Source organism: Leucoraja erinacea, chromosome 37, assembly GCF_028641065.1.
Source record: "Leucoraja erinacea ecotype New England chromosome 37, Leri_hhj_1, whole genome shotgun sequence".
NCBI lineage: Eukaryota > Metazoa > Chordata > Chondrichthyes > Rajiformes > Rajidae > Leucoraja > Leucoraja erinaceus.
The window spans coordinates 6,495,260-6,523,102 of record NC_073413.1 but is presented as its reverse complement, the minus strand read 5'-3'; the positions used below and the strand labels follow the sequence as shown (position 1 = coordinate 6,523,102).

Genomic DNA, 27,843 nt, shown 5'->3' with positions numbered 1-27,843 from the left:
CGTCACTGATTCATTCATTGGCAAGCAGACCGATTGGCTCGACCCCATGTATCAAACCCTTCCACTTGCTTGGTGACGTTTAAAAAATGATTCCAATCCAAGTTTTTTATATTTAGAATAAATCTCATTATTTTAAAGCTTGGCTGAAGCTTAACTATTTCTGATTGGCGAAATAGTTCATCCAGTTTTGAAATCTGGGTTAGGTTTTAGTTTCCCAGGATCCATACACTGTGGAGGCCAAGTCAATGGACATTTCTAAGGCGGACATTGACAGATTTTTGATTATTCAAGATTCAAGAGAGTTTATTGTCATGTGTCCCTGATAGGACAATGACATTCTTGATTTGCTTCAGCACAACAGAACATAGTAGGCATGACTACAGCACAGATCAGCGTGTCCATACACCATTATATAAATATACACACACACATGAATAAATATACTGATTAAAAAGTGCAAATAAACAGATAATGGGCTATTAATGTTCTGAGTTTTGTCCGAGCCAAGTTTAACAGCCTGACGGCTGTGGGGAATTAGTATGGGTGTCAAGGGTTATGGGGAGAAGGCAGGAGAATGGGGTTGAGAGGGACAGATAGATCAACCATGATGAATGGCGAAGTAGACATGATGGGCCGAATGGCCTATTTCTGCTTCTACAACTTATGACTGTGACCCTAAACCATCCGTTTCCAATTCTGTTCCAATTTTTCTCTGTCTTTTCAACCTATTTTTTTTGTCTGCTGTGTTGAGACATATCTTAACTGCTCTTTCCACGAGCCCGTCCGGCAGTTGTTGAGCCTCGTGAGACCTTTATGGTGGTATGGTGGCACAGTGGTAGAGTTGCTGCCTTACAGCGGCAGAGGCCCGGGTTCGATCCCGGCTACGGGTGCTTGTCCGTACAGAGTTTGCGCCTTCTCCCCGTGACCTGCGTGGGTTTTCTCCAAGAACTTCCGTTTCCACCCACACTCCAAAGACGTACAGGTTTGTAGATTAATTGGCTTGGTAGATTAAAAAAATGTTTTTAAAAGGATAATGTAAAAATGTGCTGGTCGATGTCGACTCGGTGGGCCGATGGGACTGTTTCCTCACTGTATCTCTAAACCTGCTTCCTTTCAGAGGAAGATAATTCCTTCTGTCCAAGTTCAGCTGCATTAATAGAATTACTTATAAAAGGCTGTGCCTCTGTTTGGAACTTTGGTACTGAATAGTTTGGACACAACATGTTTGCTTCAAAGGTTGCACGTATCCACACTAAAGGGCCGGTCTCACTTACGCGATTTTCTTCGGCGACTGCTGACACCCGTAATAATCGCAGCAGGTCGCCGAAAAGTTTCAACATGTTGAATATCCAGCGTCGACCTGCTGCAACTATGACGGGTGCCGGCAAGTCGCTGAAAAAACCGCGTAAGTGGAACAGGCCCATAACCATTTCATCTCTACACTTGTGGTATCTATACCGTTTGAAATTAATCACCACCCATTGGAACGAGAACAGGAAATGTCTCACTCATTCATTTGACAACAATAAGCTTTTGGTGTGCGAGTGTAACATTGTGCTAGCTTTCTGAAACTTGCCCATGACTCATCTGAAACCGGTATAAATGTGAGGGTGTGGTATATTTTTCTAATAATTTTTGAATCCTTTCGGTTATAATTTTTGGTTGCCAGATCACATTCAGAACATTTTAAAAGACCGCTAGATTTTAGTACATGTGTGTGACCCAGTTAAGTTCGTTTGAATGTCACATCCAGGTTCATTGGTGTCTCTGGGTCCTTTTGATAGTCGTGAACTGAATACAAATATTAAAATACTCATTCCTTGGTTTGTGAGATTATCCACCTCCTTCCTCTACCTTTTAAGTCTACCCAAAACAGTTTGGTTTAGTTTAGAGATTTAGTTTAGTGGTGGCAGAGTGGTGGAGTTGCTGCCTCACAGCACCAGAGACCTGGGTTCAATCCCGATTATGGATGCTGACTGTACAAAGTTTGTACCTTCTCTCCCTGACCTTCCTCGACTATGAAGAAAACCGGCTTCGACTAGACCTGCGACTAAAAAATTATTTGATTTAAAAATGTTTTAAAAAGCAACCTATTTTTAGTAGAGGCCAGTTTTAATCATGAAGAAAAAATAGCAGCAACCTAGATGAAGTCTCGACCACGCAGAAACCACTTTCGACCATTAGGGAGAGTGGCCAAAACCTCCGGTGACCTCAAGGAAACCTTGGGTGGCGAGCAAGGTCACCAGAGGTTGCTGTTTAGGTCTCCTAAGTGGGACAGGGCCTTTACTCATCATCATGTGTTGTTGAATAGGTGGCTTGTCTTTTGGGTGGTGTAACAGAAATGGATTGTGACCCACTTCTGCACACTTCAACTGTTGATTATAATCATTACAAGAGGCAGGAGGCGGTCATTTAGCCCATCTGGCCCGTGCTATCCCTTTGAAAGAGACTTGCCAATTTGTCCCTCTCATGACCTTTAGCAACAATGCATACAGTTCCCTTGAAGTCTTTACCCAACTTACTTTTGAAACTTTTATTACAGCAGTATCCACTTCCCTTTTGTAGGCCAGAATAGTTTTGGTATTAAAACTTGAATATTCCTTTTGCTGTTGCAGTAACAAATGTCAAGCTCAATATTATTTTATTAATGAGAGAGTTAGATAGAGCTCTAGGGGCTAGTGGGATCAAGGGATATGGGGAGAAGGCAGGCATGGGTTATTGATTGGGGACGTTCAGCCATGATCACAATGAATGGAGGTGCTGGCTCGAAGGGCCGAATGGCCTCCTCCTGCACCTATTTTCTATGTTTCTATGAGATCTTCAAACTACTGTTCGTCCAGAGCCCGGTCACCCGGGATTGCCGCCTCTGGGTGCTGTCTGTATCCATACTTGTGTCAAATCTGCGGTTGTAGTAAGAAGGACTAATATACTATAGTCTTGGCTTTAGGCTCGATGATGAATTGCTGTATCCCCCAAAACAAAAGCTGTGGTATTCCTTCTCTCCAATGTTCTACCTGCCCCTTCAACAATCCTCTGAAATCCCCCTGTGTGACCGGGCACGTGTGCTGCCTAATATCTTACGCGCCTCGGTATCTATTCTTAAAGATAGCGGAGTCAGGGGATATGGGGAGAAGGCAGGAATGGGGTACTGATTGTGGATGATCACAGAGAATGGCAGTGCTGGCTCGAAGGGCTGAATGGCCTACTCTTGCACCTATTGTCTATTGTCTATTATTGACTGTAAAGAGCTCAGACTTACACAGTTCTCTAAACTTCCTCAGCAAAACCATCGAGTTGTCAATAGATTCAGCCGGCACCACTACCAAACCATTCCCGTCTAGTGCAAATTCAAAGGAGTCAGCTCGGATCATAGCTTTCAGACCCGCTAAATTCAACAGCAGAGATGCTGTCAAATCATTGGGATCGTTTCGGTGAACGATGCGGATATAATGAGAGTAGTCCGTCTCAAACATTCGCCATCGCTCGGCAATATTGGAATCAAACACGAGCGGGCTAGGCTTTCGGCAAGAGTTAGCCGTGTCATCAAAGTAAAGTAAAGTATCCTTTATTATCATTCAGACTTTTCACTCAACGAAATGTCATGCCTTGCAGTCATGACATAGAATAAAATAACAAAACACACACTTAACGCAGTTTAACATCCACCACAGTGAGTCTACCAGGCACTTCCTCACTGTGATGGAAGGCAAAAGTCTTAAAGTCCTTGTCTCTTCCCTCCTTGTTCTCCCTCTGCGTTGGGGCGATCCATGCCTCCGATGTTGTGACCCCGCCGGGTGATGGTAAGTCCCGCGGCTGAATCCGAGCTCCGCGAACGGGCCGGTTCAAACTCCGTGGCCAGGGGAGGTCGAAGCTGCCGAAGCTGCCGCCCTCCAGTCCAGCGGACTGAAATCAAAACCAAAACTCACAAATAAAAACTGTTAAGCAAAACAAATCACGGTTAACAGACGCGGGCAGACCCGATTTTCTGCTTAGAAGTTAATGACCTGAACAATAAAGATTGACCATGCTCCTGTGGACCTTTGAGATATTTTAAGGCCTTGGAACTGTTATAGAAGTGAAGGCTGTTGCCACAGTTGAACTTTTCTCTCTCTCTTGCAGCTCTGAAGAGTCCTGCTGCATTTCACGAGCAGAGGAGGAGCTTGGAGAGGGCGCGGGTAAGTGACTTTAACACAGATTATTAAATCAAGTTTTCCCAGTGTTGTTCCCAAGTGTTTCTCCCTTCTGTGCAGCATGCTAACAGTTGTACGCTATATGTGTCGGAAGGAACTGCAGATGCTGGTTTACACCAAAGACAGACACAAAATGCTGACACAACTCGGCAGGACTGGCAGCGTCTCCTGATGGAAGGAATGGGTGACGTTTCGGGTCAAGACCCTTCTTCAGACTGGATCTCGACCCGAAACGTCACCCATTCCTTCTCTCCGGAGATGCTGCCTGTCCCGCTGAGTTACGCCAGCATTTTGCGCCTAGCTTAGTTGCTCACTCCAGCTGTGATAGTTTGGAGTTGAACCCTGTCCTTATCAAAGTTTAGAAGCAAATAAACCAACACACCTCTTCTTCCAAGAAAGGGGAGGTTGAAGGGCAACTTCACAGAGATTAGGAATGATGTGTTGCTGAAGTCAGGCTAAAGGGATTAAGGATGACCAGAGCCAAGTACAGTGAATCTGTCAATCAAGTGATCAGTTCAGGAGAAATGACTTCCTTGGAGGGTGCGTGCGGGGGTGGAGCTCACCACCAAATAGCAGATGGGTTGCAAGTCAAGTTGGCTGCTTTGCCCTCGACGTATTGCATTTCTTCTGTGTTAAGCATGCTGCCTCGACCCGACTCCGGTGGATGGTGACACCGGGAGCTCGCGGGTCCCCGGTGGGAGACTGCTTCACGGGGCACTGGCAACGGCGACTTCTCCTGCCCGAATTGCGGGGTTGAGAGTGACCTGGAGCGGGGCCTTACAACGCCCGGTGCGGCTTTAATTTGCCGCGGACTTGCTAGCGCCTGCCGGGGCTCCAACACCAAGACCCGGGGCAGGGCCTTACATCGCCCGGCGTGGCTTTGAGTGGCCGCAGACTTGCTAGCGCCCGCCGGGGGCTTTGACCTCGACTTTGGGAGAGGAGTGGAGAGCAAGGGAGAGACAAGACTTTGCCTTCCATCACAGTGAGGAGGAGACTCACTGTGATGGATGTTTGTGTAAATTGTGTTGGTGTGTGTCTTGGTTCTTTTCTTGTATGGCTGCAGAAACCAAATTTTGTTTGAACCTCATGTGAGGTTCAAATGACAAATAAAAGGTATTGTATTGTATTGTATTGTATTGTAATGAAGCTGCATTTATCCAGGCAAGTGGAGAGTATTCCACCACCTCAATGAATCGCCCTTTGTAGATTGTAATGGCAAATGTCCAATTCTTCCAGTGTTCAACTTTCCGTTGCCATTGCTACACAGGTAGTTGTGATCTTACGCAGACCAAATAGAACAGAACCTCCAGTCATTATTTTGCAGTTTATTTGGTTCTTTATGGAAGTAGTTGTACAAACAAAGAGATGAATGTGCCAGCTTCTTCTTTGTCTGCATGCACGTTGCAGCTGGCCGTTCTCCTTAAAGCCCTGTCCCACTCTCACGACCTAATTCACGACCTTTTTCACTAGTGGACATTTTCCATCAGGCTAGAAAAAACGCCCCGACCTACTTGATGCTATGAGTACCTACGACTAGCATCACGGCCTGCTACGACCACTTACGACCTCGTAACGACCATGCTGCGAGTATGAGTCAAGGGCAAACTCAGCAGAGGTCGTGAATTAGGTCATGAAAGCGGGACAGGCCCTTAAGTCTGATCCCCTGATCCGTTGAAAACTGTATGCTTTCCCTCCTGTGCCTGTTCTGATCTCTCTCTGTCCACTATATACACCCCCTTGTGCCAAAACTAATACTGCAAGATATATCTTGTATATTGTAAGGATTGGAACTATGGGGAGTGGCACTATAGTTCACTGGAGACGTTGTTGCCCCTGCAATGTGCTGTCACTGTGGCCCTCCTGGTTTCCCAACCTAACCAACTGTTTTTGAAAACTTTGCAGACTGAAGACTACTTAAAGAGAAAGATACGATTACGTCCTGAGAGAGCAGAGTTGGTCAGAATGCACATACTTGAAGGTAAGGTGTACAAGATCAGACTTGACCACACTGGGCCCTGAAATCTTGAAAAAATATATAGCCCAGGCCATACTACTTCAAGTTTATGATTTTAAAATTTAACTTAAATATGTTTACATTTTATTTTGTTGAGATTCGAAAGCTCCCAATTTGACAATTGAAAACATTTGTTTAAACATTGGTACGATAAAGGTGCTTTAGTGTAGTTTAGAGATGCAGCACGGAAACAAGGCCTGCGGCCCGCCGAGTCCACACTGACCATCGATCACCTGTACACTAGTCCTATCCTACACACTAGAAACAATATAGCATCTGACCCACCAGCTGATAGGGCGTATTGGTAGAGTTGCTGCCTTGCAAGGCCAGGGACCCGAGTTCGATCCTGACTACGGGTGCTGTCTGTACGGAGTTTGTACGTTCTCCCCATGACCTGCGGTTTCCCTTTTCTCCGGGATCTCCAGTTTGCTCCCGTACTCCAAAGACGTACAAGCTTGTAGGTTGTGTAAGAAACAACTGCAGATGCTGGTAAAAATCGAAGGTGGACACAAAATGCTGGAGCAACTCAGCGGGTGAGGCAGCATCTCTGGAGAGAGGGAATGGGCGACATTTTGGTCGAGACCCTAAACGTTGCACATTCGTTCTCTCCAGAGATGCTGCCTCACCCGCTGAGTTACTCCAGCATTTTGTGTCCACCTTCAGGTTTGTAGGTTAATTGGCTTGGTATAATTGTAATTGTCCCTAGTGTGCGTAGTGATCGCTGGTAGGCACGGGCTCGATGGGCCGAATGGCCTGTTTCCGCACCGAATCTCTAAACTAAACTAATGGTGGCCGATTGGGAAAGGGGGAGATGCAGCGAGACCTGGGTGTCATGGTACACCAGTCATTGAAGGTAGGCATGCAGGTGCAGCAGGCAGTAAAGAAAGCGAATGGTATGTTAGCTTTCATTGCAAAAGGATTTGAGTATAGGAGCAGGGAGGTTCTACTGCAGTTGTACAGGGTCTTGGTGAGACCACACCTGGAGTATTGCGTACAGTTTTGGTCTCCAAATCTGAGGAAGGACATTATTGCCATAGAGGGAGTGCAGAGAAGGTTCACCAGACCGATTCCTGGGATGTCAGGACTGTCTTATGAAGAAAGACTGGATAGACTTGTTTATATACTCTCTAGAATTTAGGAGATTGAGAGGGGATCTTATAGAAACTTACAAAATTCTTAAGGGGTTGGACAGGCTAGATGCAGGAAGATTGTTCCCGATGTTGGGGAAGTCCAGGACAAGGGGTCACAGCTTAAGGATAAGGGGGGCAAATCCTTTAAAACCGAGATGAGAAGAACTTTTTTCACACAGAGAGTGGTGAATCTCTGGAACTCTCTGCCGCAGAGGGTAGTTGAGGCCAGTTCATTGGCTATATTTAAGAGGGAGTTAGATGTGGCCCTTGTGGCTAAGAGGTATGGAGAGAAGGCAGGTATGGGATACTGAGTTGGATGATCAGCCATGATCATATTGAATGGCGGTGCAGGATCGAAGGGCCGAATGGCCTACTCCTGCACCTAATTTCTATGTTTCTATGTAAACTAAAAAGCTAAAAGGTGATGTTTTGTGTGTTCAATTGAAAGGGAATAATATCTGGAGATTTGGCACCATCCATGTCCTGGGTCTGTCAGATTAAAAATGGACTTTTAATGTAATTAGTCCACCTCTGTTAACTCTGTGCTGAACGATGTCGTGCAGAGACTTCGGCAGAGCCGTCCCTACAAGCCACGCAGATGAAGCTGAAGCGGGCAAGGTTGGCTGATGATCTGAATGAGAAGATTGCGCAGCGCCCCGGTCCCATGGAGTTGGTGGAGAAGAACATACTGCCTGTGGACTCCAGTGTCAAAGAGGCCATCATAGGTGAGCTTCACTGCACGTGCTGCCATTGTCAGTCTAGAAGAGTCGAGAGTGTTTTATTGTCACACGTCCCAGATGGGACAATGAAATTCTTACTTACTGCAGCACAACACAATATGTAAATGTGTAAACATTGTATATAACGGGGGAAGAGAAAAAAAAAGTTCAATAAATGACAAATATAGTGCATTAATAATATAATCTTTTGCAGTTCAGAGCTCCAAGCTTATTTGTTGTGTTTAATAGCCTGATGGCTGTGGGGAAGAAGCAATTCCTGCACCTGGATGTTACAGTTTTCAGGCTCCTGTTCCTTCTTCCTGATGGAATTGGTGAGATAAGTGTGTGTAGGGAGGAAGCAGTTCGTGCACCTGGACGTTACAGTTTTCCTTGATGATGTTGGCTGCCTTTTTAAGGCAGCGACCACAATAGACCCCTTCGACGGTGGGGAGGTCAGAGCCGGCGATGGACTGGGCAGTGGTCACAGCTTTTTGTAGTCCTTTCCACTTCTGGACGCTCAAGTTGCCGAACCAGGCCACGATGCAACCGGTCAGAATGCTCTCTACCGTGCAAGGGGAGCAGTGCAATCCAGCAATGTCACCTTCCCTCTAACATCATACATCACCTGCCACCCACAAAGCCCCTGACCAAATCCACCTGGTTTTCCTCTATCCTAACCAGCAGGGGCAGAGAGAGTTGTGGTGGCTGGATCATTGGCTCTCCAAGCTCAAAAACCTCATCATCAGCAGCCGATATCTGAGATGGGATGTGGTGGCGTTGGAGAGGGTCCAGTGGAGGCTTCCAACAATGATCCCGGGATTGACCGGGTTAACATATAATAAGTCTGAAGAAGGGTTTCGGCCCGAAACGTTGCCTATTTCCTTCGCTCCATAGATGCTGCTGCACCCGCTGAGTTTCTCCAGCTTTTTTGTGTAACCTTCGATTCTCCAGCATCTGCAGTTCCTTCTTAAACAACATATAATAAGTGTTTGACGGCACTGGGCCTGTGCTCGCTGGAGTTTAGGACGGGGGGGGGCCTCATTGAAACTTACTGGCCTCTGGATCACAGGGTATTAGCTAGAGGGAGCAGAACAGCGGAGGTTGAGGGGAAACTGGGTAGCAGCGCGGATGTGAAGGGTCGCCAGGCAGAGACACTCGTGCCCTAGGGACAACTCGAAAGGAACGGTGGCGAGCACGGTGGTGCAGCGGTAGAGTTGCTGCCTTACTGCGAATGCAGCGCTGGAGTCCCGAGTTCGATCCTGACTACGGGGTGCTGTCTGTACGGAGTGTGTACGTTCTCTCCGTGACCTGCGTGGGGGATCTTCGGTTTCCTCCCACACTCCAAAGACATATACGATTGTATAAATGTAAAAAATTGTCCCTAGTGAGTGCGGGGATCGCTGGTCGGCGCGGACACGGTGGGCCGAAGGGCCTGTTTCCGCACTGTATCTCTAAACTAAACTAAAAAACGAAACTGGTTGTAGCGATAAACCTCCTGTGCTTTGTGAACTGATTTTAAAATACAGTTTGCATCACACCAGTGCGATGTGGTGATCTCACTGTGCAGAATTGTAGATGGAGAGGTTTGGGATGTGGAACTTTGATTGTGTGGAGTAACTGGAGAACTGGAGTAACAACACGGCTGTTAGCTGAGAAGGTGAAGGGGAGAGATGAACGGGATAAGAGTAGAAAGAAGGAGAAGTGGCTTCCACTGACATTGTAAAACGGATTGGAGGGGAAATCAGTTTTTATTACTATAATGAGCTTTGATCCAAAGTACACTGCTAGAAAAGAGAACAGAATTATATTTAAATGGAATCTATTCCCCTCGGGGAACAATTGTGGCTGTTGAATGAAATATAATAGCTCATTCCAAATCCTGGCACAGGCTCAGCAGGTTATTAAATCTTCTCTGCATCATATGACCCAGAGCCCTTGACGTTGAAACCCTGATTGTAGCGATACAGTGTGGAAACAGGCCCTTCGAGTCTGCACCGACCAGCGATCCCCGCATAATAACACGAGCCTACACACAGTGGGGACAATTTACACTTATGCCTACAAACCTGCAAGTCTTTGGAGCGTGGGCAGAAACCGAAGATCTCGGCGAAAACCCACGCGGTCACAGGGAGAACGTGCAAACTCCATACAGACAGCACCCGTAGTCAGGATCGAACCCGGGTCTCCGGCGCTGTGAGGCAGCTACTGTAAGGCACGCTGCACCAGCGTGCCACCCTATTAAAGGAAAGGGGGGGGGGGGGGGGGTTTCCCCCAGTATTGTCTATTGTCTCTACAGGAATTGATACTTTTGCCATGATTTCTTTTTTTTTAAGCAAAGGAATAAAAATCTTCTTCTTCCTCGAGTCCGGCCATCTTCTATATCACGTCTTTCCGGTCGGTCAGTGACGGATGACGGTTGACGGTTGGTTGGTGGCTGCAGAATTGGCTACTTCAGTCAGTCACTGTGGTACAGTTTCTGTCGTCAACATTGCCTGGGATACGCCACCTGGAGGCTGCTGCTTGCATCCCAGGAATAAAAATGAAGCCACAACATGCTGCAGATGCTGGAAGCTCGACCAGAACACCAAAGCGCTGGTGGAGCTTTAGGTTAGGCAGTATCTGTGGAGGAAATGGACAGACATTGTTTCCGATTCTGAAGGAGGGAGTGGAGGCCAAGTCACTGGGTGGATTTAAGAGGGAGTTAGATAGAGCTCTAGGGGCTAGTGGAATCAAGGGATATGGGGAGAAGGCAGGCACAGGTTATTGATTGGGGACGATCAGCCATGATCGTCCCCAATTGTAATTGTAATTTATTTATTTAGGGGACAGTGCATATTAATAAACATTTACATGTAATATGCAAGATTGTAGCCAGTAGCTAATTTCCATCTTTAGTCCCTCTGGAAAACAAGGTAAACACATCACAACACAATCAATCAATATGAAAAGAGACAAAACAAAAATCAAAAACAAAACAAAACAAACAATAAGGTAAAAAAGAAACAATAAAATGAATGGCGGTGCAGGCTCGAAGGGCCGAATGGCCTCCTCCTGCACCTATTTTCTATGTTTCTAATGGAAATGTTTATACATTGGGATCAAATGATATTTTGCATCCCAAAAACGTGTGGTCGGAATTTTTGGTATACAGTAGATTGATCAGTCGCTGGAGTATATACAGTACGTGACTTCTTGCCAGATTCCCCTTCTCCTTCCTACCTATTTGGCCTGTTCCTGTGCTGGACTGTTCCATGTTCTATGCGCTCGCAGGCTGATGTGAACTACACCTCAATGTAAGTGGCAAAAAAAAGATCAAAGGAGAGGTGCTGGACGTGTGTGAGATTATGGTGTAGGGAAATAGGGGGTAGAGGAAGGGGAATGGTGACATTTCAACATGAACCGATTGAGCTGTGGCCTCTTGTAAGTTAGTTCCCTACAGATGAGGAAGTCAGAAAGTTCATATAGTCATTTTTGTTCATTTTGTCAGTTTTGTTGCATGTAGCTTCACTTAATTGGAGATAGACACAAATAGCTGGAGTAACTCAGCGGGTCTATATCTCTATATATTTGTCTTTAAAACAAATTTAAAAAAAAAATTTATTAGAAGCAAATGTACAAAAATAGAACCAACGGCATATGAAATAATACAGTTCTTGTACAGCTTCAATTTTAACTTTTAGCTATAGTTAGAAGAAAATAATAAAAGCTTTATTTCAGACACAGGTCCATATAACACGTTATACAGTATAAGGAGATACAAAAAATACATTAAAAATTGCATATTAGCCTATAAGATATACAAGCTATTGCACCAATGCCATCTTAGCCTAGAAGTGAATCTATAGCAGCTTTTCAGAGGGCTGACTAGGGCTTCAATTATGTGGTTCTCTGACTTGTCCAGGCGACACATAAAACTAAACATCAGCTGTGTTAAGAGTGCCTCACAGGTTGGCACTCTAGTGGACACAAACAATTGACTGGCACTATGCCACCTAGGGACATGAAGCAGCAACCTCATTGCATCATTGTATGCTACCTTAAGCCTCTGCATACTCTTTTTCTTATAGTTAGACCACAATTGAGCAGTATATATCGGTGTGATATAGGTTCTGAACAAAGAAAGGAGAGAAAGCAAGAAAGAGAAAAAATGAAAAGTGCAAAGGTAGAACCCCTAGCCGACCAAAGTGGTGTAGCCACAGAGTGTGCGTAAATGATAGATAGAAGAGAGGAATAGCAAGAGGAAGAAAAATAAAAGGACAAAAAGAAAAAGAAAGAATAACAGTGGTGATATATATTTGTATATCTCTATATATTTGTCTACAGTGAATTATTCTATATCTCTCTGCATCACCGTTTATATCTCTCGTTTCCCTTTCCCCTGAAGGGTCTCGACGGAGAGAGTCAGGGGAAAGGGAAACGAGAGATATAGACGTCGATGTAGAGAGAGATATAGAACAAAGAACCCGACTGTCAGTCTGAAGAACGGTCTCGACCCCAAACTTCACCCTATTCCTTTACTCCAGAGATGCTGCCTGTCCCGCTGAGTTACTCCAGCTTTTTGCGTCTATCTTCATGTAATTGGATTCTCCTTGTTCCGGTTCACCCTTCTCAGTAGATTTAGGTTCATGCAAAACATAGATCATAAACTGTGATCAGTCTGAAGAAGGGTTTCGGCCCGAAACGTTGCCTATTTCCTTCGCTCCATAGATGCTGCTGCACCCGCTGAGTTTCTCCAGCGTTTTTGTGTACCTTCGATTTTCCAGCATCTGCAGTTCCTTCTTAAACAAATAAACTATGATGTTGTTTGGCAAATCAATAAAAAAAACATTATTAAATAGAATTATGTGGAAATGTCACTTCCCGAATAATTCTGAAGGCCACATAGGGCAGTGTTAGATTATGCTGCACATGAACCAGGCTGGTCCTACTGTATGGCCATACACTTTATTTTTTATAACAAGTAATAAAAAGGAACTGCAGATGCTGGTTTACACCAGAGATAGACTCAAAATGCTGGAGTAACTCAGCGGGTCAAGCAGCAACTCTGGAAAATATAGATGGGTGACGTTTCAGGTCTGGACATACTGATCCTGACTTCGGGCTAAAGTACCAACTTGGAGTGCGTGAGGCTGCAGGGAATATCTAAAGGGGCTGCTCCTTGCCTTCTGGCCATTTTTCACCCATGTCTCTCCAGAGTGCTGGAGAGGGTAGGCCTGACCCTCTGAGTTGCTCCTCCGGCAACTCATCCGCGAGTGTGGCTTAGCCCCTTTGTTTCCGTCGCCCGGGTGGGATTGGATACGCCCGCGCAGATTGGACCGCAAGGCTCTGCAGGGTGGGTGCATTGCGAATGAGTTTATTGAGTTAATTTATGGTGGTGGGTTCTGGCTGTAAAAACTTCTAATTGAATAAATTTTTTGATTTTGTCGTTGCAATTCCTCTGCTGCAGATAACCTGTGTTTTAGCCTTTGTGGATCGCCTACACTGCATTGCTGGCGCTGACAACTTCGTCGTTTGATGAAGATAGCACTGCACTGACAATGTCCCTTGAAGATCACCAGAGCAGCCAGGTAGTCAGGACTCACTGGGGTCCTTGCCATCCCCCACAGAAGCAAGATCCGTTGATCAGCACCACCCTCTCCCCACTTCTCCAACCCAGGTTTGGCCCTTTTACTTATAACCAACCTCTAAATTCAGTTTCATATCGTACAGCGCGGAAACAGTCCCTTCGGCCCAACTTGCCCACACACCGACCAACATGTCCCTCTACACTAGTCTCACCTGCTGGCTTTTGGCCCTTATCCCTCTAAAGGCCCTTATCCCTCTGAGACCACACCTGGAGTACTGCGTACAGTTTTGGTCTCCAAATCTGAGGAAGGACATTATTGTCATAGAGGGGTGCAGAGACGGTTCACCTGACTGATTCCTGGGATGTCAGGACTGTCTTATGAAGAAAGACTGGATAGACTTGGTTTATACTCTCTAGAATTTAGGAGATTGAGAGGGGATCTTATAGAAACTTACAACATTCTTAAGGGGTTGGACAGGCTAGATGCAGGAAGATTGCTCCCGATGTTAGGGAAGTCCAGGACAAGGGGTCACAGCTTAGGGATAAGGGGGAAATCCTTTAAAACCGAGATGAGAAGAACTTTTTTCACACAGAGGGTGGTGAATCTCTGGAACTCTCTGCCGCAGAGGGTAGTTGAGGCCAGTTCATTGGCTATATTTAAGAGGGAGTTAGATTGGCCCTTGTGGCTAAGGGGATCAGGGGGTATGGAGAGAAGGCAGGTACGGGATACTGAGTTGGATGATCAGCCATGATCATATTGAATGGCGGTGCAGGCTCGAAGGGCCGAATGGCCTACTCCTGTACCTAATTTCTATGTTTCTAAACCTGTCCTATCCACGTACCTGTCCATAGACCCAAAAAGCTGGAGTAACTCACTGGGTGCTCCAGTTTCCTCCCACACTCCACGTACAGGTCTGTGGGTTCATTAGCATCGGTAAATGGTCCCTAGTGTGTAGGATAGTATTAAGGGCCTGTATTAGCCACTTGGCGATTTTTTTCGGCGACTTGAAATGTCGCCAAAAGATTTTGAACATTTCATAATCCAGCGGCGACAAAAAAAATGTTGCGACACTTGAAAAAACACCGCGCGTTGTACGTGATCACGCCGCAAATTTGTCGGTGACTTGATACGTCAGTCAATGATGCCGGCAGTCGCCGAAAAAAATCGGCACGTGGGACAGGCCCTTTAGTGTACGGGATGATTGCTGGTCGGCTCAGACTTGGTGGGCAGAAGCAAAGATCCTATAGCGGAGCAAGATAGACCACTCCTGCTAAATGCAACGGACTGACGTGTAGTACGCAACCGAGCGGAACGTGGGCCTTTTTTTCATCCATTTCAGTAACACGACCCGCAGTGTAATCAACGTTGAGAGGGAACAGTTTGTGTTAATAAATTATAATTCTGAAAATGAGGGGAAGATTTTTACCAAATAACTTTTATTTTTACGAGGATGTTTCCGTAACCGCCTTCCGTCTCCGCACTAGTATCTTTGCTCCGCTGTGATGAGATCTTTGGTGCGGAGACGGAAGCCGGTTACGGAAATGGGGCCTTAAGTTACCCATGAATCTGCCCATGACCGTACTATGTCTTTTTCGTCGAGTGATCGATCTTGCTCGCTATAGGATCTTTTGGCAGAAAGGCCAGTTTCCACGCTGTAACTCTCAACTAAACAAAACACTCTTGGGCGTAGAGATCAGCATGTGTCCTGGACTCTCTCTAAAAGGTCATCGAGTGCAGCATCATCAGTGCTGCCTAGTGGATGGAACTTTACCGAGCCAGCTAAAATAATTCTGTTATGCCCTTCTGCAAATGTGGAATCTGATGCACCATTTCACAATGCATTGTCCTTTCTATGGATTAATGGACCGTGCAACAGCGGCATTCCAGAAATGTGCAGACTTGCGTGTTATGCAGTTTGAGTTAATCGGCCCAGCTTTCTTGTCTCTGTCGCTCGTAAACCACTGAAAGGCTGAGAAGACTCACCAGTCAGCTGTCCTCTCAATCTCCCCGCCAGGTTCACGGCTGTTGTGGTCCTGTCTCTCTAAAACTTGCTTATGACTTGATCCTCAAGGTCACAGATAACAACCAAGTAAAGGGCCTGTCCCACTTATGCAATTTTTTTCTCGGCAACTTGCCAGCACCCGCAGCAGGTTGCCGAAAATTTTCAACAATGTCGAAAATCCAGTGGCGACCAGAAAAATGTACGACTCTTTGGGCGACTACTCACCACCGTACAGGCGTTACCCCGCGCGCGACATGTCGACACGTGACGCCTGTTTGGTGGTGAGTAGTCGCCCAGAGAATCCTACCTTTTTCTGGTCGCTGCTGGATTTTCGACATATCGTGGGGTGACTTTGATCCTGACCGAAGGGAAGGGGAGGAGCTGTCTGTGTGGAGTTCGCATGGTCTCCCTGAGACGGAATGGGTTTCCTCCAGGTACTCCGGTTTCCTCCCACACCCCAACACAGTAGACAATAGACAATAGGTGCAGGAGTAGGCCATTCGGCCCTTCGAGCCAGCACCGACATTCAATATGATCATGGCTGATCATCCACAATCAGTACCCCGTTCCTGCCTTCTCCCCATATCCCCTGACTCCGCTATCTTCAAGAGCCCTATCTAGCTCTCTCTTGAAGACATCCAGAGAACCTGCCTCCACCACCCTCTGAGGCAGAGAATTCAACAGACTCACCACTCTCTGTGCGAAAAAGTGTTTCCTCGTCTCTGTTCTAAATGGCTTACCCCTTATTCTTAAACTGTGGACCCTGGTTCTGGCCCCTGGTTCTGGACTCCCTCAACATCGGGAACATGTTTCCTGCCTCTAGCGCGTCCAAACCCTTAACAATCTTATATGTTTCAACGAGAACCCCTCTCATCTTTCTAAACTCCAGAGTGTACAAGCCCAGCTGCTCCATTCTCTCAGCATATGGCAGTCCCGCCATCCCGGGAATTAACCTTGTGCAGGTTTGTTGGTGCACGGGCCTCTGTAAATTGCCCCCAACTGTGTAGGGAGCTGATGTAAAAGAAGAACCAGTGTGAATAGGCAATTGATGGTCAGCATGGACTCAGTGGGCCGAATGGCCTGTTTCCATGCTCTTTTTTTCAATTCAAAGTTAGTTTATTTTAGAGATACAGCATGGAAACAGGCCCTTCGGCCCACCGAGACCACGCCAGCCATTGATCACCCGTTCACACTAGTTCTATGTTATCCCAGTTTCTCATCCACTCCGTACACAATAAGGGGAATTTACAGAGGCCCAATTAGCCTACAAAGCTGCACGGCTTGGAAATTTGGGAGGAAACTGGAACACCCATTGGAAACCCCGGTGGAACGTGCAAACTCCACACAGACAGTACCCGAGGTCAGGATCGTAGCGGGGTCCCTGGCGCTGTGAGGCAGCAGCTGTGCCACTGTGCAGCCTTTCCCTGAAGCAAGATGAGCAAGAGGGATTGATGTAGATGAGTAAAACGTCACGGAGTTTGTGGTTTCAGTGCTAGACAACTCTGACCTGGTAAGATCTCCTGGTCCTTCTCTATATTTAGACTGTTTTTTTCTATCCCCCCCCCCCCCCCCCCCCCCCCCCGTCTTCTCTCCCAAACTGAAGTGGGACTGATACTTGTTCCCTTTTCTGAATGGTCCCATTGTTCTGTTACAGTATCTTGTATCGTTGCCAACTGGAACAGAATTGAACAGGTTCAAGCCAGTGTCCGACCAGCAGATTGCAAAATTGGTCAACGATGTGCCATCTCTCATCACTAAACCTGCGCCAACGCTCATTAAAGTGAGTAACTGTTTGGAAATGCTTATACGTTTTTTTGGGGGTTTTAAAAAAAATTATAATAAAAAAGAATAAGAAAAATGAATTCGATCATAAAGAATAGAAAAACGTGAGATATATAGTGTGTGAAAAAGTAGGAAAAAAAGAATGAAAGAAGAACGTTAAAGAAAAGAAAATAGGAAAAAGAGAGTAAGAAATTAAAAATGAGAAGTAAGGAGATCATTATTTATAATCTTGACCATCCCTCGTCCAGTCCTGAAACGTTTTACAATTGTGTTGCACCATATGATTCCAAAAAGACAACAAATGGAGAAAAATGTATTATGAAAATATATATATTATATATATACATAGAAACATAGAACATAGGTGCAGGAGTAGGCCATTCGGCCCTTCGAGCCTGCACCGCCATTCAATATGATCATGGCTGATCATCCAACTCAGTATCCTGTACCTGCCTTCTCTCTATACCCCCTGATCCCCTTAGCCACAAGGGCAACATCTAACTCCCTCTTAAATATAGCCAACGAACTGTGGCCTCAACTACCTCCTGTGGTAGAGAATTTTGTGTCGAGACCCTCCGTCAGACTGAGAGTCAGGGGAGAGGGAAACTTGAGGTAAGAAAAGGCACAGAACCAGGTTTGTAGGTGAATTGACCTTTGGTGCCATGCATAGAAACATAGACAATAGGTGCAGGAGTAGGTCATTCGGCCCTTCGAGCCTGCACCGCCATTCAATATGATCATGGCTGATCATCCAACTCGGTGTCCCGTACCTGCCTTCTCGCTATACTCTCCCTGATCCCTTTAGCCACAAGGGCCACATCTAACTCCCTCTTAAATATAGCCAACGAACTGTGACCTCAACTACCTTCTGTGTCGGAGAATTCCACAGATTCACCACTCTCTGTGTGAAAAATGTTTTCCTCATCTCGATTGTACTTCTAATATATAAAAAAAAAGGAAATGTTTATACATTGGGATCAATTTTGCAAGTTGCCACTCTCAACAACCACTCTAAACAAAATAGAGAGAGTACAGAGGAGATTTACTAGAATGTTGCCTGGGTTTCAGCAACTAAGTTACAGAGAAAGGTTGAACAAGTTAGGGCTTTATTCTTTGGAGCGCAGAAGGTTAAGGGGGGACTTGATAGAGTTTTTTTAAATGATGAGAGGGATAGACAGAGTTGACGTGGAAAAGCTTTTCCCACTGAGAGTAGGGATTCAAACAAGGGGACATGACTTGAGAATTAAGGGACTGAAGTTTAGGGGTAACATGAGGGGGAACTTCTTTACTCGGAGAGTGGTGGCTGTGTGGAATGAGCTTCCAGTGAAGGTGGTGGAGGCAGGTTCGTTTTTATCATTTAAAAATAAATTGGATAGTTATATGGACGGGAAGGGATTGGAAGGTTATGGTCTGAGCGCAGGTAGATGGGACTAGGGGAGAATACGTGTTCGGCACGGACTAGAAGGGTCTAGATGGCCTGTTTCCGTGCTGTAATTGTTATATGGTTAAACAAGTTACTGAGGATCACCGGTTTGTCCCCCCCCTCCCCCCCCCGCTCCAGCAAAGTCAGCCGAAGTCGGCACGAGACAAGAACCTGCGGAACAAGAAGCTGAAGGAGCCAAAGTCACGGGTGAAGAAGCTGAAGTACCACCAGTACATGCCCCCGGACCAGAAGCTGGAGAAGGCCACCCTGCCACTGGACACTGCCTACTCCAAACTCCTGCAGCAACAACAGCTCTTCCTCCAGCTGCAGATACTGTGCCAGCAGCAGCAGCATTACAACTATCAGACCATCCTCCCCGCACCACCAAAGTAAGTACCCAGCCCTTGCAAAGGCTTCTTTTTGCCCTCTTCCTGCTGTTTCTCATCCCTTCCAACACCTGACACGGGTGGGTGTTGTTGCTGCTCTCTGGAATCTTTCTGGGGTAACTGAGGCAGCATCTCTGGAGAGAAGGAACGGGTGACTTTACGGGTCTTCAGCGAAAAGACCATGCGTGATTACAATCAATCCACTTCCAGTGTGTAGATACTCTGGAACTCTCTGCCACAGAAGGTAGTTGAGGCCAGTTCATTGGCTATATTTAAGAGGGAGTTAGATGTGGCCCTTGTGGCTAAGGGGATCAGGGGGTATGGAGAGAAGGCAGGTACGGGATACTGAGTTGGATGATCAGCCATGATCATATTGAATGGAGGTGCAGGCTCGAAGGGCCGAATGGCCTACTCCTGCACCTAATTTCTATGTTTTTATGTTTCTATGATAAGGGAATCACGTTTCAATAGACAATAGACAATAGGTGCAGGAGTAGGCCATTTGGCCCTTTGAGCCAGCACCGCCATTCAATGTGATCATGGCTGATCATCCTCAATCAGTACCCCGTTCCTGCCTTCTCCCCATATCCCCTGACTCCGCTATCTTTAAGAGCCCTATCTACCTCCCTCTTGAAAGCATCCAGAGAACCCGCCTCCACCGCCCTCTGAGGCAGAGAATTCCACAGACTCACCACTCTCGGTTTCGTGCAAGTCTTGAGGTCGGCTGCCTTGCCATTAATGGGTGGTTTCACATTCACCTTACAGACAGAACAGTGATCACCACACAAACAGTGGTCTTACAGCCATGAGGCCTCTGACCAACAGCATCTCCTCGTCGGGATCAGGGGGTGTGCTGAGACAGAACAGCTGCATGGCTGTCATCAAACCTCCAGCGTCTCTGCCCCCAAACCTCGATGACCTGAAGGTGAGTTCCATTCTATCTATTCAAAAGGAACTGCAGGTGCTGGTTTATACCAGAGATGGGCACACAACGCTGGAGTATCTCAGCAGGTCAGGCAGCATCCCTGGAGAAAATGGATACATGGCGTTTCGCTTTTGGTTCCATCACCAAAACATCACCAGTCTATTTTCCCCAAGGATTCCGCCTGGCCCGCTGAGTTACTCCCCAGCATCTTGTGTCTACCCCGAGTCCTTGTCAGCCAATACCGTCTGCCCCTCTCCCTCGCCCCCCTGAGTCTCCATTCGACTGCTCCCTCCCCTTACCTCCTCTCACCCCCCACTCCTAATACTCCACCCGAGTCCCTGGTGGGTCCCACCATCCCGACCACTCACCCCCCCCACCCCCACCCAAAGTCTCCACTCAACCGCACCCTCCCCTAAACTACTCTCACCCCAATCCTCCACCAAGTCACCAGAGGCTCAACCCACCCCTTCCCCCACCCCTCCCTTCCCCTCCCCACCCCTCCCCTCCCCCTCCCCCCCCCCTCCCCCTCTCCCTCCTTCCCCCTCCCCTCCCCCCCCTCCCTCCCCTCCCCCCCCCCCCCTCCCTCCCCCCCCTCACCCCACGCCTCCCTTCCCCTCCCCTCACCCCACTCCCCTCCCCCTCCCCTCCCCTCCCCTCACCTCCCCTCCCTTTCCCCTCCTATCTCCTCCCATCTCCTGTCCCCCCCTCCTCTCCTCATCTCCTCCCACCACCCCCCTTCCATCTCTCCCCTTTCCTCCCCCCCTCCCCCCTCCTCCCCCCCCCCCCTCCCCCCCCCCCCCTCCCCTCCCCTCCCCCCCTCCCCCCCCTCCCCCTCCCCTCCCCCCCCCTCCCCTCCCCTCCCCCCCCCTCCCTCCCCTCCCCCCCCCTCCCCCCCCTCCCCTCCCCTCCCCCTCACCCCCTCCCTTCACCTCACCCTCACCTCTCCTCACCTCCCCTCATCTCCCCTCCCCCCCCCTCACCCCCCCCCCCCCCTCCCCCCCCCCCCCCCCCCCCCCCCCCCTCCCCTCCCCCCCTCCCCTCCCCCTCCCCCACGCCTCCCTTCCCCTCCCCTCACCCCCCCTCCCTTCCCCTCACCCTCCCCCCCCTCCCTTCCCCTCACCCCACCCCTCCCTTCCCCTCCCCACCCCTCCCTTTCCTTTCCCCTCCCCTCACCCCCCTCCCTCCCCTCCCCCACCCCTCCCCCTCACCCCACGCCTCCCTTCCCCTCCCCTCACCCCCCCTCCCTTCCCCTCCCCTCACCCCCCTCCCTTCCCCTCCCCCTCCCCCCCACTCCCTTCCCCTCCCCCCACCCCTCCCTTCCCTCCCCTCCCCCACCCCTCCCTTCCCCTCCCCTCCCCTCCCCCCCCCCCAGACTGTGATGCGTCCCCTCTTTCTCCCGACAGGTAGCTGAGCTGAAGCAGGAGCTGAAGCTGCGTGCCTTGCCCGTGTCGGGGACCAAGACGGACCTCATTGAGCGGCTGAGGAACTACCAGGAGCAGATGAAGGCGGCAGCGGCCCTGGTCCCCACCGCGGGCCCCCTGGTCAGCAAGGCCGGCCCTCTGGCCCCCAGACCCGCCGAGGTGCTGGTGTCCTTCGGGCCTCCCCGCTGTGGCAGCGCCCCGTCCGTTGTGGCCAGCGTGGCCCCCGCAGACGTGCCTGCCGCGGTGCCTGTGCATCCCCGGCACGGTCAAGCCGGGCGCCGCCACGCCCACCCCTCCGGTGTCGCCCGCTCCCTCGGACCGCTCGGTACAGAGCATGGAGGAGAACGAGGTGGCGGCTCAGCTGCCCCTGCCCCTGCCCCTGCCCCTGCCCTCGCCCATGCAGGTGGTCTGCAAGGAGGAGCCCGCCAACGGCCCGCCGAGCTGCGGCAACCTCCGGCGCGGGGGCGCGGAGCCGGGCAAGGACACGCAGGCCGCCATCAAGGACCTGATGCTGCAGGAGAAGGACAAGCAGATCGAGGAGCTGACCAGGATGCTGAGGCAGAAACAGCAGCTGGTCGAGGCTCTGCGACACCAGCTTGACCAGGAGAAGCACACCCTGCCGCCGCTGCCTCCGTCGCCACAGCAACCGCCCCCCCCTCCGGCCACCGACCCGCCCGGCCCACCCACCGTCAAGCAAGAACACCCGCCCTCTAGCTGCCTCCTCTCGGGCAAGCCCGGCCCGCACCCCTACCAGGCCCAGCCCGCCAACCTGCCGCCGCCGGTGAAGACGGTGACGGTGAAGCAGGAGGGCCGTGGGTTAGCGGCGCCCACCCTCCTGCTGACCGCCTCCCAGCCCAGCCGGCTGACCACGGGCACGCTGAGGACGGTCTCGCAGACCCCCGCCCCGGGACTGCTGACCAACGGCACGGACACCCACCTCCTCCTCACCGTGGCCCCGCAGCGGGCCGACGCCGGCTGTGTCTCGCCCCCAGCCAGCACCGTCAACGATCAGCCGGCCACGCAGGTAATCAATAAACCAGCAGCACTATTATTCACACCATGAGTCTGACGAAGGGTCTCGACCCGAAACATCACCCATTCCTTCTCTCCAGAGAACCTGTTGGAGCAAGGTGCACTTGTTATTGAATGAATAAGTTTATTGGCCAAGTATATTCGCTGCTGGGCAGCGCAGTATGGGAGGAGTGTGAAGGTCCGAGGGAAGGGGTAGGAGAGACTTTGTGGAATTAATTTTGGGGTGGGTAGACCAGGGACGGTGATAGTGTTGGCTATAAAGAGGAGGAGACTGACAAGAGAGTTTAAGTAAGTAACTAAGTTTATTGGCCAAGTATTCACATACAAGGAATTTGCTTTGGTGCTCCGCCCGCAAGTGACAACATGACATACAGTGACAGTTAGGAATGACACATAAAACATTAAACATTAATAATAAAACATTATCGATTAAACATTAATAATAAAACATTATCGATTGGGCACCATGCCGCCATATACAAGCTATATATGACCAATGTTTGTGGAGTACAACTAATATTCCCAATTAAGTAAAGAACGCGGGCACTTTCTTAAACGGGGGATATGCATGATCGTTAATGTCATTTCAAATCCAAATAACCAATTTGAACGCAGGAAAGTGAAGGGTTGGTTATGGGAGGTAATTCTGGAACTTGGGAGTGTTTACAGCTGAAGCTACATGTTGACAATGTTAGATTCAGACTGAGTGGCTATATCTCTAAACTGAACTAAACACAAAAACCAGGAGGCGTTGAGGTGATGTTTTTGACCCAGCGTTGCTCTCAGCTGCTGGTGTGAAGGCCACGTTTTTCAACTGGAGGGGGAATGACTCCTTCGACCGTGCGACCTTCCAAGCTTGGAATTCCGAGCTTGCTGAAACTCTTGGTGTGGCGCAGTTGCTGCCTGGCAGCGCCGGAGACCCGGGTTCCATCCTGACTACGGGCGCTGTCTGTACGGAGTTTGTACGCTCTCCCCGTGACCTGCGTGGGTTTTCTCCGAGATCTTCGGTTTCTTCCCACACTCCAAAGACGTGCAGCTTTGTATGTTAATCGGCTTTGTATGTTAATCCTGGTGTGCGTGGGATAGTGTCAATTTGGGGATCGCTGGTTGGTGCGGGCTGGGTGGGCTGGAGGGCCTGTTTACACGCTGTTCTCTAAACTAAACTATTAACGACCTGTTTGTTAGATGCAGCCCTGCTGCTACTGTGACTCCCACCACAATTACCTGGTTCTCTCTCTCTCTCTCCCTCTCTCTCTCAGGCAGTGACACCTTGCCCATCCCCAGAGCAGACACAGCAACCATCCCCCACCTCCCCGTCAAAGCCACAGCCCCACACAGGAATGATGACCCAGACAGGAAAGAAGGTACGTGTTTTGTGTTTGTGTTGTTGACCTAATCCTCCGCCTTTCTGTCGTGACAATCCGGGCAAAGTGGGGCCCCTCGACTGTCATGAGTATCCATTATACCCCTCATCCACGGTACGGGTTCATTCCAAGAGCTCTCTCTCCCGAGTTTGCCCTGATTCGAACTTGGAGATTTACGGTAATGGCCACTCGTCGGTACTCGGGGCTCTCGTGGACATTTTTCATCGTGTTGAACAAATCTTCACGAGTTCCTGAGCTTACCTGCCGTTAGCGAGTCTTCCCCGAGTACCTGCTGTTAGCGTAACAAGCCGCTAAGAGACGTCCCCGAGCTCCGACGTACCCGCTACGTTCATTCTCCATGCTTACTCGTGAGAGCTCTTGGAATGAACTCGTACCGTGGGACGGGGCTTTAGGTTTGCCATGGGTCTGTGTTAGAATGGGAGGAGTGAGGGAGGAAACCGGAGCACCCGGAGAAAACCCACGCAGGTGGCGGGGAGAACGTACAAACTCCATACAATAGCAATAGGTACAGTCCCGCCATCCCGGGAATTAACCTTGTACAGAGAGTGAAGGGGAAGTGGCATTAGCTAGAAGCCTCTGCGTGAGACAACTCACTGCTCTGGGGCTGTATCGCGGTCTTTGCTGGTGGTGTCTGACCCACCCACCCCTGTGTTTTAAACGTAGGAGCAGAAGGTGGGCCTGCAGCTGATCACTGGGACGTCCGGCGCTGTGCTGTCATATGCCTTCACACCCCAAACCCTGCCGCCGTTCTTTGTAAACAATGTGACGGAGAGCTCGCTGCAGACTCGGGTGAATAACGGATCCACCTCCCCACACAAGGTGAGTTGGTGAATCTCTTCACACACGTCCGAGATTGCAAAAACCTTCCACTGGTTTCGGGGATACAATAGACAATAGGTGCTGGAGTAGGCCATTCGGCCCTTCGAGCCAGCACCGCCATTCAATGTGATCATGGCTGATCATCCCCAATCAGTACCCCGTTCCTGCCTTCTCCCCATATCTCCTGACTCCGCTATTTTTAAGAGCCCTATCTAGCTCTCTCTTGAAAGCATCCAGAGAACCGGCCTCCACCACCCTCTGAGGCAGAGAATTCCACAGACTCACCACCCTCTGTGAGAAAAAGTGTTTCCTCGTCTCTCTTCTAAATGGCTTACTCCTTATTCTTAAACTGTGGCCCCTGGTTCTGGACTCCCCCGACATCGGGAACATGTTTCCTGCCTCTAGCGTGTCCAAGCCCTTAACAATCTTGTCCAACAAAATCCCATAATAGATGCAGGCTAACTAGTAAAGAATACAATTATGAAGGTTTTAACTTTACACATGGGTGGCGTGAACTGGAATGAGCTGCCCAGCAGATTTAACAGTAGCATGCCAAAGGGAATTGGACTGGGCCGTGAAAGGGAGGTGTAGCAGGGAGTCCGCCATATTGGTAACCAGCTGAACATTCAAGGAGTGCTGAGTTCCACTCAACAGTGACTGAGTTAATTCAATACGTTCCGTGGTGTCGGGCAGTGTGGAGATTAGTACCTGGGGCTTAGAGTTTCACCAAGTACATTGACCTATTCACGATAAAGTTTACAACCTTGACCTTGAAGACAGACACAAAATGCCAGAGTAACTCAGCGGGTTAGGCAGCATCTGTGGAGAAAAGGAACAGGCGACGTTTCGGGTTGAGACACTTCAACAGTCCGAAGAAGATTCAAGAGAGTTTATTGTCATGTGTCCCTGATAGGACAATGACATTCTTGCTTTGCTTCAGTACAGAACATAGTAGGCATGAATACAGAACAGATCAGTGTGTCCATATACCATTGTATAAATATATACACACATGAATAAATAAACTGATCAAGTGCAAATAACAGATAATGGGTTATTAATGTTCAGAGTTTTGTCCGAGCCAGGTTTAATAGCCTGATGGCTGTGGGGAAGTAGCTATTCCTGAACCTGGTCGTTGCAGTCTTCGGGCACCTGTACCTTCTACCTGAAGGTAGCAGGGAGATGAGTGTGTGGCCAGGATGGTGTGGGTGCTTGATGATGCTGCCAGCCTTTTTGAGGCAGCGACTGCGATAGATCCCCTCGATGGACGAGAGGTCAGTCCATTGTTAATGGGTGTTTGGTGATAGGGGCAAACTTGAACCACCGGTCCTGTTTACGTGCTCTACCACTCTCAGGAGATGGCTAGGTTGAATTGATCGGAGGACAGATAGAGGATGGGGGGTACTGCAAAACTGGTGGCATCTTGAACGCCTTCATTGCACAAACAAGCTATTTGTTTCAGTTGTGTATACACCAAGTAGCCAAAGTTCATTGCTTTGCCATTCGCAGGAAATCTCCAGGAGCCAAGAGATGGACGATTTGTTCGATATCCTCATTGAAAGTGGAGGTAAGATAACAATGGTGGAATATCGGAGGGACCAGAGACCGCAGGCGTGAGACGTTTTTGCAAAAAAACAAACTGCTGGAGGAACTCAGTGGGTCGGGCGGGGGAAATGGGCAGATGACGTTTTGGGACGGGACCCTTCTTCACAAAGGAGTAGAGTGGAGAAAGCTGCTGGAAGGAGGTGAGGGGAGGGGGTGAGATGAGAGCTGACAAGTGAGAGGCAGATCGTGGTGAAGGGTTTGCTTAGGACAGGGGTGGGGAACCTGTTCATGTTGGAATGCCGCATCAAGTTAGCTGTAATCTAACAAGGCCGCACCCAAGAAACTTCAACTCGATATATACTTCAAAATGTACATTATTTTGTTAAAAATAGCCCTCATGACTTACTTACTAATGTTTTATTTGTGACCGTCAGTCGGGGAGGATTATTTTGGTGAATCTTTTTTTACTCTTTGGTATTTTAAATACGTTCATATTAAGATTAAAATTAAAATAATAAAAGACGAACAAAAACATATTAATAAAAATAAGAGGATTTGTTCTACAAAATTTGGATTCATTCAAAAGGCCGTACTTAAGGGCCTATAAGGCCGCATGCAGCCTTAAGGCCGCAGGTTTCCACACCCCTGGCTTAGGAGATGAATAAACGGAGGGTGGATGGACTCAGTAACCATGCTGGAGGTGAGAGATGGGTGCAAATGGTAGAATTTGATACAATAAGAATCTGGGCAGTGGAATGTATACGCAGGCTGAGGGATGGTGGATGGGTGTTGGGGAATGGGGGGCATGGAGTAATGCCCCTGTCCCACTTAGGAAACCTGAACGGAAACCTCTGGAGACTTTGCGCCCCACCCAAGGTTTCCGTGCGGTTCCCGGAGGTTGCAGGCAGTTGCCGGAGGTTGCAGGTAGGGAGACTGACAAAAACCTCCGGGAAACGCACGGAAACCTTGGGTCGGGCGCAAAGTCTCCAGAGGTTTCCGTTCTGGTTTTCTAAGTGGGACAGGGGCATAAGTGGGACGGAGGCATTAGGAGGATGCTCACAAGCACCTCCTGGTGGCGAGGGGCCAAACAGCAGGCGGGTCGGTGAGGAAGTGAGTTGAAGGTCAACATCTGTGGTTGGTGGTCATTTAGTCTGCAGTGCTTTGGGCGTGGAAATGTGGAAGGAATTAATGAACCATCCAGTAACACAGTGGCAGTGTAATCCAGTGTAAATGAATCTCACCCCCTGCCCCATCCCAATCTAGTTAAAAAGCCCATTGGAGGATTGAAAGTCTCCCGAATCCCAGTGTAATGAACAAAAACTAGAATAAAATGTTCAAACAATAATTGTAGAATAAAATGTTCAAGAAAGCGCTGTCTGCGGAGGGCGCTCAGCATCGCCAAGGAAACCCAAAGGTTTACCCTCCAAAATTGGAGGAGAAACTCCGTCCGACCAGCAGGTCGAGGGTTTCGGCGGCCGAAACAACGTACCTTGGTGACTGCCT

The 27,843-nt window shown here is 48.8% G+C and overlaps 1 protein-coding gene across 1 annotated transcript in view; it reads left to right on the top strand.

Moving 5' to 3' along the window:
* The window catches only part of LOC129713706 (myocardin-related transcription factor A-like), a 145,603-nt gene that overhangs the window by 108,184 nt on the left and 9,576 nt on the right, over positions 1 to 27,843 (top strand). Inside the window, 13 exon segments of the mRNA XM_055662957.1 lie at positions 4,120 to 4,175; positions 6,093 to 6,168; positions 7,898 to 8,175; positions 11,324 to 11,346; positions 13,604 to 13,709; positions 17,277 to 17,402; positions 18,966 to 19,216; positions 19,979 to 20,138; positions 21,542 to 21,805; positions 21,807 to 22,583; positions 23,851 to 23,955; positions 24,640 to 24,795; positions 26,305 to 26,362. Coding sequence (XP_055518932.1) covers positions 4,120 to 4,175; positions 6,093 to 6,168; positions 7,898 to 8,175; positions 11,324 to 11,346; positions 13,604 to 13,709; positions 17,277 to 17,402; positions 18,966 to 19,216; positions 19,979 to 20,138; positions 21,542 to 21,805; positions 21,807 to 22,583; positions 23,851 to 23,955; positions 24,640 to 24,795; positions 26,305 to 26,362 — 2,436 coding nt within the window.